We start from the raw sequence: 14,678 nt of genomic DNA, 5'->3' as shown, positions 1-14,678 counted from the left end.
AGGTCAGGTGACCTGGAAGCTATAAACTGAACTCATTGAATGTGTTTGTCTGGCGGTGTGGTGGAGCTGTCCAGATTGTTTCTCTGCTTTTCACACCTTGCATGCTCCTTGTCCCCCTAACATATGGATAGACGAACCTAGGATGCCCTTAACTACCAACATATTGTGCAGTATTGCAAGTGCCACACTTTAAAGAAAGAAAATAAGAAAAGGAAAGAGAGCAATTAAAACAGTGGCGCAATATGAGAACTAAATAGAGATGATAGATGGACAGCTCAATAGATAGATGAGTACATAAAGAGGGAAGAAGAAAAGGAGGAGATAAAAAGGAACAGGAGAGGAATGGTGTAGAGGTTATGTCCTCTTTACACTTTGGACCTGAAGGCCAATCATTACCCCATCTTTGTCTGGAAATGGCCGTTCACTTATTGATCAGTAGTGGGGCAGGTGGTGAGCTTAGGGGTTGTTAAAGATGCATGTGAAGTGAGGATGGGGTTACTATTGTCCTCTAAAAGTGTAGTGTATGTGCCCTTCTCATTTCTGAAATATACTTTGAGCGTTGGATAGAAGGTCCAAAGGTTTTTGTAATTTTTCTAGTTTTTTAAATTAATAATAAACTGCCCTTGTGATGTCCTTGAACAAATCGTTTAAGCAGGAAGTTGAGTCACATCCGTGGGCAGTGAACCACAATGTCCCGAAGGTGTTTCTGCATGGCCTGGCAGCTGTTTCTGTCTCTCTTTTGCCCTTTTTACTGGCATTACCAAGAGCCTTTTTCTTTTCTTTCCCAGAGTGGGAGAGAGTTGAGATGTTAAAAACATGATGATTCACAGCTGGGTCACTTCATTCTCAGCTGTCATTTTCTCATCAACAAAACTTCTGTTGTTTGGTCTATTTTATGTACCCTTGTGCGTGTTTGAGTTTATGAACAAATATTCAGGTCCATTTGTACACCCATGCCTCTATTAATGTCTGCATGCTTGCACATATTTTCTTTTGTTTGTATGTGTGTGTGTGTGTGTGTGTTTGTGTGTCCAGGTCAGAGGTCACAGTCTTGTCTAAGGATAACAGAAGGCCTAAAGAGCCCCTGGCCCCCATGCTGATCCTGTAGAGCCACTGTCTATAGAGCAACAGCCTCATGCTGCTCTCTGATGGGCAGATGTTAAAGGGTGGGAGCAGAAAGATTAGGAGGGATCAACTGAAATGTTCATATAATTAAATATTGGAAATGTTTAGGATGTATGTGAGTCATAATTTCAAACTGTATTAGCCTTCAAAGGCCCACGCCTTCAAAATTCCAGGAAAGGGTTGGGTTTAAAAAAAAGTTTGTAACCATTATTAAAAGTTTCAGTTGCTGTTACAGTGAGGCCATTTACAAACATAACAGGACTTTGGGAAATATCTGGGGATTACAAAATACCCTTCTGCAGATGTCTGTTTATCTTGTTTGTCTTTGTATTGGTGTTTACTTGTAGGCATGTGGTTATTGCTAAGTGAAAACCTTGCATGTCTAGCTACTTTTTTCAGTAAAAAAGAAAAGGCACCCTTGTTAGCTTAATGTCAGGGGACTTTGGAGTATATAAAATTCATTTTGTTTTTAGTATCTGAAATTGGGTACAGGGACAGGCTGAACATTGTTGGACTTAATTATGTTATAAGGGTGAAAGTCATTCAATAAGAAAAAATGGACCAAAATACTTTTTTTTTTTCTTTTGGCACTGTTTTCTTGATATTTACAGAAATAATGCTGGTCTGAATATTGGTTACATGTGTGATGTATTGTTGTTCAGTCTTCCTCTCACTCTCACTGCCTGTATGGGAAGATGTACTCCTGAGAGTGGGGGAGGAAGGGACCATAGGATTGTGTGTGTATGCGGTATGGATGGGGGAGGGGTGGCCAAGATGGTGGAGAGAATGAGTTTTGGGGTCACTGCACATGCTCCCCTCAATGAACACATGGGTATGAGTGTAGTGTAATGAGGATCCAGTGTTTGACTGTGTTGTGTCTGTGATGATTAGTTGGAAAAACATGCATGATTTTTATGACAAGAGAGAGTGGGGTTGTAATCACCCTCCAATAAGCACAAGCATATGAATTTCAGGGGTTTTGGCCATATGTTTTGATATACTTTTATTGATTTAGTGACAGCAGCTGATAAATTTATCCTGGGTTATGTATACCATATTCATGATTCCTAGGTTCAATCAAAACCACACACATGCAAAATACAAAAAAGCGTCCAAATCCAAAATCTGTGTTGCACACAGCAGTTGAACTTTTGTTTTTGACAATCAAGACAATATAGTAATATAACAATATACTTTAACTTGATGGATCTTGTGACTGGCTGGCTGTTCTTTTCTATATCCAATTTAGTACTAACTTGTGATGTTGCATTGCATGTTTTTCATGCTTGCATGCTTTGTTTGACTACCTTCTGTATTTTTAGCAATGCGCAAAGTGCCATGGCTCAATGGACAGCAATATCTGTGGGTCTGTCTATCCGTCGGACCACCACTTTGGTTCAGACTAAAGAATACATGATAGATTGGCAGAAAATGTTCTACAGACATTCATGATGAATCCTTATGACTTTGGTGATGCCTTGACTCAGTTCAGTTCAGTTCATTTATTATCATCCCAAGTGGGAAACAGTCAGGGCACAAGATAAAACAAGGATCAGAATAAACAACAAATACACAAAAGATACACACACAAAAATAAAATAAATGTGACCTGTACTTACAATACACTATAAATAGGCCTACCAAAGTCAAAACATAAAACAATCTCTAAATATGATGTTACTTCGGACGATTTAGCAGGGTTATTGCACGGGGAACAAAGGAGCTTATGTTCCTATTGCACTTGAATGGTGGAACTCTAAATCTACGACCTGAGGGAAGAGTTACAAACTCAGAATGAAGAGGATGGTTTTTGCAGTCTAGTATAGACCTGGACTTACAGAGAACCTGCTGGTCAAAGATAGCATTCAGTGGAGTCTGGAGACACCTCTAACCTTTCTCTAGCGCCCCCATGACTTCAACATTTCTGGTTTAGAGTCCTCCGCAATTACGTGCAAAACTAACAACATTCCCCTTAGCCTCAGCTGTACTTTGTACTCAGTGGCAAATGTTAGCACGCTAACAGGGTAAACTTAGATGGTGTATATAGTAAGCATTATAGCTGCTTAACATGAGCATGATAGCGTTGTCATTGTGACCTTGTTAGCATACTGATGTTAGCATGTAGCTGCTTTGTCTAAGTACAGCCTCACAGGGCTCTTGTTTTAATCAGCTTCTGATGCAGGCAGGCCCCAGGTGCATTATCTATTATCTACAATGTAAATTACACAAAAACACACTTCAGTTGTGCTGGTGCCAGCTCTGTGGCTTCTGGGTATGCATGGGTATTTCACTAGACACCGTCACGCTCAACACCCTGATATCTCCTCCAGGCTCAGTGCGCAGCAGCAACATACCCACAACCACTCATATTACACACACCCACACACTCCATGTCGAATGTGGGTTTACTGAAAGATGAGCTTTGCAATGGAGATCATGATCACACTGTCTGACTCAATCCTGAACAATGAGGTGAGCGAAGACGTGGGTAAAGGGCAAACAAATGAAGGTATTACTCAGCCATGTCAATTTATCTGTGTCAAATTAGGGACATGTGTGCCTGTCTGTATGTTGGGTATTATTCATCACTAACTACTTCAGTTACTTCACTTTGTACAAAGACATTCACACATAAAATGTTCAAGGCAGTGACGATTGTTGAGCACACCCAGACAACATGTCCTTGATTTCTGAAATCTATTTTTAAATGACTTTTCACACAAAGATGCTTTTCATTTTGGGAATGAGAGAATGAATGGTCTTAAATAGGGCAGCAACTAATGATCTGTATCATGTGATAAATAGCTTGGCTAAAATTTTAGAAAATGTTCAAGCTGGAGCAAGTGAATGTTTGCCGTTTTACTAGAATTAAGAAAATAATAATAATAATGACACATTTAATTTGTATAGTACTAGCAATGTCATAATGGGGGGTAGGAGGGGGTATGGTCAAAGATTTAAAGCGGATTTAAATAGGTGGGTTTTGAGTGTGGTTTTGAAAGAGGGAAATGAGGAAGAATGTCTGAGGTGTTGGGGGAGAGAGTGGGGAACAATGGAGAAGGCCATGTCCCCCCAGGTCCAGTGCTTGGTTTGGGTGAAAGGGGTGAGGAGGTTGCTGTCGGCAGATAGGAGTATATTGGTGCAGAAGTTCAGTGAGGCAGTGAGGGCTTTTTAGGTAATGAAGCAAATTTTGAATTGATTAGTAGAAATAGTTGCGAATTGTATAATCAAATAATCGTTTCAGGTCTAGTGAAATATTTTCTCACATTTCAGACTATGGAGGCATAGTATTGTGCTAGTAAAATATATTAAAAGTATTATGTATTTAAACTATTAGCATTATTAGTAATTCATGCTAAATTAAATTACAACTACTTAAACGTCTCTCACAATATCTCAGCCAGTATCCTCCCCCTTCACTGTTTTTGAGTGCTGGTTGCACAACTTATCTTAAATTTTTATCAACTGCAGTTTTTGGTGAAAGATGGCTAGGGCCCCAAATTGTTTTGTTTCATCACTGGATATACCTTTATCTTTTCTGGGGTGTTTGAATCTGTCAAAGTTTTAGACATAGCTGAATGTTATGTGTAGGCACATAGACGGGTTGGGAGCCATCCAACATTCTCCTCTAAATACTATTGGCATAACAGCTTAACAGACCTCCCACCTTACACCCTGACACCTGCTTGTGTATATGCACATGTGGGGGAGCACAAGAGATATCACCTTAACTCCTTAACATAAACCAGAGCTTCCTGGAATGTTGAGCTGCAAGAGGGATCCGATCTTATCAGGTTTTTTTTAGTGATATGGTCCTTTTTATCAGATTCCCATGTTTAACATGTGTTTGCGTTAGCTTAACACCGTTTAGTCATGTTTCTCAAGTGGACCACCGGTGATGTGATGCAGTCATTATTTTACATGAGATATCTTGACTTTGGCTGTTTGGGGTTCTCACTCATTAAGTTGAGGGGCAATCATTCCTGAGACATGCACGGCTGCACCTCATCAGAAGTACTTGTTAGGAAAGAGAAGGCAGGAGTAGAAAATTGAAAGTAGAGCTGTCTGGCAGTCTGGGCGGCATCAGTAGTCATTTCTGCGTCTTTGTGTAGTATGAAGGCTAAGATGAAAGTGAGGACTGAAGTTTTTTTTACACTAGATGAAAAGATGTTGAGTGACAGCTATTGTCATGGTGTAAAATGAGTAAGATGTTTTGTGCAGCAGTCTGGTACACCATGTTTGACTCTCCCTTTTCCCATATCTTTTCACCGTGGGTCTCCATCTTCTTCTCTGAGACCAGTGGCCCCATGATGCTGTAAAGCTCTCCACCTTTCAGAAAACAAAACTGTCGGACCATACTATTCTAAGACCCTAACTGCTAATGCTATGCTGCCAACATGCTATGTTAAGTAAGTAAGTAAGTATTGCTGGCACACATGTAAGAGTGTTCCAGTTGTTGTTCCAGTTGTTGTGAGGACAATTCCATTAAAAACAAAGTTAATCCACTTCCTCGGATGGTGGGAGTACTTTTGTGTTGATTCTTGCAGCTGACAACAGAGAAATCTGTGTTAACTGAGTTGGCATTACCAAGGAAATAACAACGGGCAGACAGCGAGGTATATTCACTATGTATTACTTCCCCATGGACCCCCTACCTCTGGCACCCATGCCTCTGGGGATTTTGGACTGGAAAGTTCTATATGATATACTTTTATATGATATAGACTGACCAACTAACAAATATAGCTTTCCGTTCAGCCACTGTGAAAATATCAATGCGTAAAGTCAAGAAAACTGTCTTGCCTGCAAATTTAAGGGTGTGGGTTTCAAGGAGTACAACATCAGTGAGCTGTAAAAGCTGTAGGTGGCTGATTTCAAAATATTAAAACAGGGAAACATACATTGAACATTTGATCTAGGGAAAAAAGATTGTTGAGAATATAAAACGTGTACACAATGTGGTGTATCAAACAACAATCTCAGTTAACCAGAGTAAATAACTTTGCCGAGTTTCTGCGCACCCAACACTTGTGATGGCTGGTTGATGAGTGTGTATACTATGTAGATCTCTCTGTCTCTGTGTGTCTGTGCATAGTTGTTCCTTTGCTATCAGCTTGCTACATTGTATTTATAGGCAAAATACTTCCCAGCCACAGAGATATCTCTAATTTAAGTGTATACATAACAAGGTAGATATGAGGGGGCTTGGTGATGGGAAACTTTTCACTCAGGCATTGCAGCTAGTTGTTAGAACCAAGCATTTTCTTTACCAACATCATTGTTATAATTATATGTAAACAGCACATACATTGTAACAGCTGCTGTTGTGGAACCCAATTTAAGGTTGATCTCTCTCACCTTTGTTTTCCTTCCATCTTACAATCTGCTCTTTATTCTCTTGTCTCTCTTCTCAGCCTCTGTTTCCCCATGTCTCGCTTTCATGCATATGCCATGGCTGACTGTGTTGGGTGGAATGTGGCTCAACGTTCAGTTTTTAAATAGCATCCTAGCCTGAATCAGCCACTCCTAATAAGGCAGAGGGCAGTGACACTGGCCCCAAAATATCAGCAACCACCTCACTCAGAATAAAACTTTTCCTTGCCTTGATAGTGAAGGATGATTGCTGATAGCTACAGTGTTTTAGAACAAGCAAGATACTGGACACACAGACTCCACAGAGCTGTTTTGAATGAAATTAAATTCAAGGTAACATGACAGCGTGTTTAACTGTAGGTGGTCTCAGCAGGATTTGAATAGTCTTGCTTGAGCTGCAGGTATGTGTACTTAGCAGTGTAACCGTAATGGTAGCTTAGGTCAGCTAAGGCTATTGTGTGAAATGTGCCACCAGTGACGTGTGAAACAATATGAGAACCGGTGATGTCCAATGACCGTGCCACCAGAAACAGTAGGTCATGCGTGGGTGGTATTATGTCTACAGCCAAATTATGCAAAGTTCTTCAATTGCATTTATCCACTGCATCTAGAGTTACATTGTGAGTAGTGGTAGCACTCACTCATGAGCCGTTTAGTTTCTGTCATGTACCTGTGGCACATGCCCCTGTGAAATCAGCAATCCATCTTTGACACCAGGCGTTACAATTAAAAGTCAGTGATGTTTCTTCAGGATCCTTGTGGGGGCACCGCAGGCAGCAGGACAGGGCCTGTTGCGGGGCAGTCGGCCAGGAGCCTTGTTCAAGTGTCCAATCACACCAGAGGAGTACGACTGTGAGAGGGTGGATATTGATGGAGAAGGTGAGTGTAGTGGAGCAGAAACAACAAGTTCATTATATGACTAGCAGCTGCTAGTTTAATCAGCAGCACTTTTTTTATAGGTTAATCATTTAAGTGATTTTTTAAGATTTAAAATTGATTAGTTTAAGTTTAAGTTTAAGTTCAAATGTGGATATTTGCTGGTTTTTGCTTTCTTTGTACTCAGCGATAGTAAACTGATGTTGGGTTGTTTTCAGCTTAGAATATCAAAATGGTGATGTACATTTTCTACAAATGTCTGACCTTCTATTGTCTAAATAATTTATGATTTAGGGAATAATTGGTATATTTATAGATAATGAAAAGAAAAGTTTGTTGCAGCTGCAGCATAGATGGTTTTAGGACTGCCTGCCCTTTCTTGTCTTGAATTTTCTACAGAGATTATCCTCGACTTTACGTTCCATCTCTGAATATTTTTTAACATCAAAATAAGCCTTTCTAGATTAATTTGGTTGCTGGACGATTAAGTGGTTGTGAATGCCACAACCCAACTAATGCCAAAATGTACTTTAAATTGTACCTCTCCTTGGTAATTTGCATTGCATTAGAGAAAAGTTTACTATTGAATGACAAAGTGTTGTTTGTTTACTGTGGTTCAGATTCTAATTGGTTTACAATATGGAAACCGTTATGATTGGCATTTCCTTCTGTGTTTTCCCTCAGTGAGTCTGGACAGAGAGAGCAAAGACAACCAGTGGCTGGGAGTCACTGTGAAGAGTCAGGGGATCGGAGGGAAGGTGGTGGTAAGTAAAGACCACAGCCTGTAAACGCATCAGAGCAGGTCTTTCCTGTGTGTTTAAGTAAAAATGTTCTTCCACTTCTGACCCTGTGATTTGTGTACATAAAAGGCACACAACTTTGTTTAGATTATCATTATATTTAAAAATCAAAGGCCAACTGACACCCTTAAAAATGAATGTACTGTATCTTAACAAGTGTAGTAATTCACACAAACAAATGCTCTGATTTCATTTCCTGTCTCTCATCAGACCTGCGCTCACCTGTATGAACTCAGGCAGCGTGTAAGTCAACCTTCAGAGACTCGTGACCCCATTGGACGCTGCTACGTCCTGAGTGAGGACCTGACAGAGCGAGATGACCTGGACGGAGGGGAGTGGAAGTTCTGCGAGGGCCGGCCACAGGGACACGAGCAGTTTGGCTTCTGTCAGCAGGGCCTGTCTGTCAGTTTCACCCCAGACAACAACTTCATTCTGTTTGGGGCTCCGGGAACATACAACTGGAAAGGTAAGATGTCTAGCTGACCTGCAGAAGGCTGGATCACAGAAACATGGCTGTGAAAAGGCAGTTACACTGACATGTTACTTCCTATGGAGAGATGCTTTACTGTGCAGTTTTAAAACTATATTCATTATCTTTTAGGGCACTAGGTGGCGGCAGCAAGTTTTTTGTTTGAATTGAGTGTTCTGGGAGAACACTCAAACTTTAAAGCAGTCTGAGAAAAATATGTGTTATGTGATTTTGGGTGGTAGAAATTAAACGGACTTGATTTGGACCCAGCTACATTTTCACCTTCTAAAGATGTTATTGTGAAACTGTTGCAAACAACTGCATCCAGCAGACTGATATGAAGATTCAAGAAAGAAATGTTAGTAGGGGACCTCTCAAGGGTATACCCTGCCTTTTGCCCGATGTTAGCTGGGATTGGCTCCAGCCCCTCCCCCACAAAAAAACTGTCTAATTAAAACAGGACTATTAATAGGATGATACTGTTAGGGATTTAAAAAAAATATATAATTGATTTAAAAGCCAATCTAGTGATTGGACACAAATTATGCAGAGCAGCAGCCTACACTCAATCAAAGAAAGCACTGAGATTTATGTGGTGTTGCAGTTACTGGATTGATTGATTTTGTTTTGTCATGCCACATGAGATCAATGCTGTGGTTTACTTAATTTATCCAATTTTCATTCTTAAACATTGAAATATAAGTCTACTTTTTTCTGGTGGATGTTTTTTTACCGCTGTGTCCACCATACAGAACATGTATTTACATGGAGAGAAAGTTTGGTTCTGTGTGTGTGTCACACAAATTCTAAGCAGTATTTGAATTTTTGTCCACAGTGGAAAGGTGAGTATATAAAGTATAGTGAAACCAGCGTATGCAAACTAAATGAGGTAAATATTTTAGTGTGTCACCCTGAATGATGATAATTGAATTCTGAGAAAGTTGTCATCATCTTTTCATTTCCTGATGGTATAAAACGGTAAAGTATGTTAATTTTTAACTGCTAAAACAGTAGGCTATAGTGTGGTGATTAATAAGTGGTCCAGACTGTATAGAATTAGTAAGTAGTACAGATATGGGACATGCCTTGTGTGCATCTCTACATGAGTGTTTGATGTCTGCTGTGTCTGAAAGTGTTTTCTTGGTACTTTGCTGTGGCCTCACTTATTTCCATTACAGGTGAGATGCGCGTCCAGCTCCTAAACCAGACTCTGCTTGACCTTGGTTTCTATGACGATGGACCCTATGAGGTGGCAGATCAGAAACAACTTAATGCTCAGCTCATCCCTGTGCCCTACCACAGTTACCTGGGTAGGATTTGCCCTCCCTGCTCACTGCTGCCTGTGCACAGGAGAGAAAGAGAGGGCTGGGGGAGGGCGACGGCAGGGCTCAGACTGTACAGTAACATGGCTGCTGTAACCACAGGAGCTAGTAACAGTAGCAACCGCCAAACTTCATCTAACAGGTCATTCCCTGTGGATTATTTCTGGATGAGCCTATGTGTGACTCACAAAGCCCTGAATATGACTCCACCTTATTTTTTGGAACACTTTCCAATGTGAATGTGGGTGGACATGTGAAAAAATGTCCCGAGCGTATTGTGGCCTGACATAAATACTTCAGATGCCAGTATTTGCTAAAGTTTGGAGACTCTCCCTTTCTTGGGGGTGAACAAGGAAAATATTTACCCCCAAAATTTTCCCGCCAACTCTGATGTTATCCTCATTCTAGCGCCCTCTTCTAAAAACAAAGTGCAGGAAAACAAGTCAAACCTTTAAAGAGGGTGGTGTACAACCAGTCAGGTTGCAGTCTGAGCCTGTAACGTCGTCTCTCCACCAGGTCACCAGTGGTTTTGCAGGAAAAAAACTGCAGCACCACAAAGCCAAAAAAACAACAATCAATCACAGCCTGTCTCACCTGCACCTCCCTCTCCCCTTTTCCTCTCTTTTCACTCTTCCACCCTCACCATTTCACCAACCCATCACTCCCCCTGTCACCCCTCTCTCTGTCTCTCTTTCTGTATTTCTTTTACTGTCTTGGGCCATAGGGCTTTTGTTCATGGCTAGCCCTATTGAAGATGCACTGCTGTACAAAACTCTGGAGCCCACCAACCGGCCCACACCATTTGAGGATGTAGCTCATAATAGCTACTTAGGTTTGTAGGCGTGACGTGTTTTTGTTTGGAACAGACTGGGCTTGTAGTGGAAGTAGTCCTACCCTCTTTTACGTCTTCGTCTTAATCCTTTCTGCTAATTCCACCTCGTGTCTACGTATATACAGTTTTAGTGTGTAATCTCTGTACTTCGTGGGACAGTACAACCTTTACTGTTATAAAGAGACAGCCATCCAAACCTCAACATTTTTTGTAAAAGTATAATTTAATTAATTTTTTTATGTTTTTGGTATGATTTTTTCCACTTTCTCCTGCTAGCTGCTGATTTGACAATGGCAAGCAGATGGTTGTCTCTTTGAGTAGCAGCAGGGTGTTCTGTCTGTAGTTATCTGTTATCTGTTGTCTGTTGTGTGTTGAGTCAGTCTGCATGTGTGTCGGTATGAAGCTTTTTCAAGTGGTGGGTTTTTTTACCGTTAGTTGCTAACGTTACTATTTAGCGTAGTTACTAAGTCATTTTACTGATGAAAAGGTTTAATTAACAAACAAGACATCTAGAGACATGTATGTATAGACATAAATGAAAGTTGAGGGTTCATCAAAGTTATTACAATTCATCCCAAGGGAATCATGAATGTCTGTACCAAATTTCACGACAATCCATGTAATAGTTGTTGCTTATTTATTTTGTTTATTACAAACCAATAATATTAACCTCATGGTGGTGCTATAGTTAAAATCAGAGGATCAGCAAAGTCATTAGAATAGGATATTACAATCGGCTCTGTTCGAAATAGGCAGTTGCCTCAGAAGGCATAACTTTCGAGGGAAGGCATCTTCTAAGAAGGCAATGTGTGATGTCAGCATGCCGTCTTGCTTCTCATCTGGCTGTCAGTCACTAGCCTTTGGGTCAGCTAGCTATTGAAAAGGCAAATGGATAAATGATACCAAACTGTAACAAACTTGGTCGGTTACAGACAGTCACGGGCTAATAAGATAGTTCAGTGTTTAGTTCTTGCTAACTTTTCAAAAATCAAAATGAAAAAAGTCCTAAAAACTTTTGAAACTTACATTTATAGATTAATGCGTCTTGATGAAGGCAGTTTTGAGTGCAGCATCAACGCTACATTCAAAACTTTCCGCTTCGGGAGTTTTCTTGTAAGTTTTACGTCTTTTGAGACAGGAAAAGATTGTTTGATCCGTTTCGAACAGGACTTGATGCCGAGTTGTTCTGTCAGACACCTTCCGAGACACCATTTCTACCATGTTTTGAACACAGCCATCATTGGGAACCAGGAATGTCTGTATAAAGTTGTGTTCAGATCCATATTGTATATTTAGACATATTTCACTGGATCAATGACAAAGTTGATCTGCTGGTGGTGCTGGAGTCTGGACTTCACCAAAGTCAATAGGATTCAACCCCCGGGGGTCATTTATGTCTTTACGAAATGTCATGGAGATCCATCAAATAGTTGTTGAGATATTTCAGTCTAGACCAAAGTGGTGGACTCAATTTTGTTTTTTCGAAGAGACGCTTTGTTCTGTTGGTAGCCTATTTATGTGTAACGGCCCATTGTCTGCTTAATAGGTCCTATTTACTGTTATTGTGGGGTTTGAGGTATTACTTTTTACTAAGTGTGTGGATCTGCCATAAATCTCTTTATTCACATACCTAGAAAGCCTGCTTACCCTCCCGCTTTCCATATTGAGCCGTCTCCCTGACAACACTAATTCCCACATGACCTTTTAGCCTTCATTTCGTACTCACATGCTTCCATTGATCCTGACCAGATGATATGCCACACCTCTGCATGCTTACTAAAAAGATAGAGACAGTGTTGTAGCTATTTCTGATTATTTTCTCTTAACATTAAATCCAAAATGTTGCAGGATTGTAGTTTTTTCCTACATTATGGTTACATATATAAATTACATTATAAGGAGCAGTGTCTTGCTGAATAAAAGCCTTTTTACCTTCATCAAGGCCAAATCAAATCCTGTTATGGAGAACACCATGAATCTTTTTATTGCAGCCTAAATTGAGTGTTATGTCAAAGTCAGGTTTTCTGTCAACAAAGGTTGTTCAGGTTATTATTTTCAGAAAAACAAATAAATATAAAAATAGTGTCTGTTCCTCTAATTTGTGACATAGACTGCTCAGGTCAAAACAATATTTATGCTCATCATCTGTAGACGTTATCTTGATTAATTAATATATATGTATATATAGATCTTGTTATGTCCCAGTATGTCTTGAAAGTAATATATATTAAATATGTTTTTGTGTATATACAGTGTAAGCATATACACACAAACAAATGTGAAATTTCACTGTAATATGCAAGTTATAGAGCAAAGACTTGTGACTAGTGAGAATGAGGGTTGTTTTTAGGGCCCCGTTAAAAACCTTTTGCTACTTTAAACTTCCATTACCCATTTAGTTTTATAGAGACGATCTTGTAGCAAGCCTGTGTGGAAAAAGTAGCACCTTTGTCTCCGTCTGTTGGTTTTTACAGGACCTGCGATGCAGACTGTTGCATTCCACACCTGCCACCATGGAGCTGCTCACTGTTTGTCTCTGTTGTTGTCTCCCTCTGCATGTTTACTCAGGTCTAACAAATGGACCTACCCACCCCACTGTCCCCCATGTCCTGACAGATTAACCTCCCTTTTCACAGCCTCTGCATGTTTTTAAACTGGTGAAGCAGATGCATGTGGCTGCTTCAGGTGAAATCTTGTGTGCTTGATGTGCTAAATGTTTGATATGATGTGCTATTTTTCACAGCTTAATAAAAACATTTCAACACAATTTTGTTATGAAACAACACACACACACACACACACACACACACACACACAAATACACACTTCCCCCTTCCACTTGTTCGCTCCTTTGCTCTACCTGATTTATATGCATCCTCACATTCCTTTACATACACACACACACACAAAGACGTACACACTCGCACAAAAGAGGAGTTGCTTTAGGGTATAAATCTGATTAACGTCCACCCACCATGTTTACATACTGCCTTCGCTTGAGGCAACTGATACAGAGCAGCGGTATCATGAATCTCATGAGACATTAGGCGAAGCCCCATACATCTCCTTTTTTGCTCTTACCAGTGGATACTCAACAATTTGCTGGGCTCCAACAGCCTTCCACAAGCAAACACAGCACACAGCGCATTTACACCCATCATGAGTTTGGCATAAAATCAATAGTCACTCAAGGCACACATTTCATTAGTAAGAAGATGAGCAGAATATGCTACACTGAGAGGACATGAGCCACTGATCCCCGCGGTCAATACTAACCCCTGACCCTTTCCTCCTCCTGCCCCCCGTCGTCCCCTCCATCCTGCCTTCCGTTTTCTTCTTCTTCCAGGGTTTTCTGTGGACTCGGCGATGGGGATAATGAGCCTCGGGGAGCTGACCTTCGTGGCAGGTGCTCCTCGGGCCAATCACACGGGGGCAGTAGTGCTGCTGAGGAAGGACAACGTATACCGGCTGGTGCCGCAGCACATTTTCTGGGGGGAGGAGTTGGCGTCTTCATTTGGGTACTCGGTAGCTACGACGGATCTAAACAGGGACGGGTGAGGAGATGCTGGATGAGCAGTCAATCTGGACGAGCATCATAACATAGAAAAGGGGAATCAGTGGTGGAAGAAGTATTTACATAAAAGCAGAAATACTACAATATAAAAATACTCAATTACAAGTGAAAGGCTTGCATTCACATTTTTTACTCAATAGTAATCATAGTATAGTAAGTATTTTCTCAAATTTACTTGTGTCAAAAGTAAAAGTACTTGTTAGGCTGAAAGGTCAGTGTCAGATTTTTATATTACTGGAGAATTATTATATATACATTTACATATTACAGTAGTTTACTGTAGCTAATTAAGAGGGAGCCAATTTAA

General features: G+C 40.4%; 1 protein-coding gene across 3 annotated transcripts in view; it reads left to right on the top strand.

Moving 5' to 3' along the window:
* itga7 (integrin, alpha 7) overlaps positions 1-14,678 on the top strand; it is a 34,063-nt gene that overhangs the window by 7,681 nt on the left and 11,704 nt on the right. For 2 of the 3 annotated variants that reach the window (XR_005441486.1, XM_038697163.1), the window contains exons 2-6: positions 7,250-7,377; positions 8,059-8,138; positions 8,385-8,640; positions 9,822-9,953; positions 14,144-14,351. Coding sequence is in view for 2 of the 3 variants with exons in the window: in XM_038697163.1 (XP_038553091.1) it covers positions 7,250-7,377; positions 8,059-8,138; positions 8,385-8,640; positions 9,822-9,953; positions 14,144-14,351 (804 nt within the window). In the remaining variant the exon portion in view is untranslated. Of the gene's footprint in view, positions 1-7,249; positions 7,378-8,058; positions 8,139-8,384; positions 8,641-9,821; positions 9,954-10,689; positions 10,798-14,143; positions 14,352-14,678 lie in introns of all 3 variants that reach the window. The other variant, XM_038697164.1, reaches the window with a different exon arrangement.

This window comes from Micropterus salmoides, unplaced genomic scaffold (genome assembly GCF_014851395.1).
Source record: "Micropterus salmoides isolate LMB-PRFRI ecotype aquatic unplaced genomic scaffold, ASM1485139v1 Ms_hic_scaffold_4, whole genome shotgun sequence".
Taxonomy (NCBI): Eukaryota; Metazoa; Chordata; class Actinopteri; order Centrarchiformes; family Centrarchidae; genus Micropterus; species Micropterus salmoides.
This window is presented reverse-complemented; position numbering and strand designations above follow the sequence as displayed.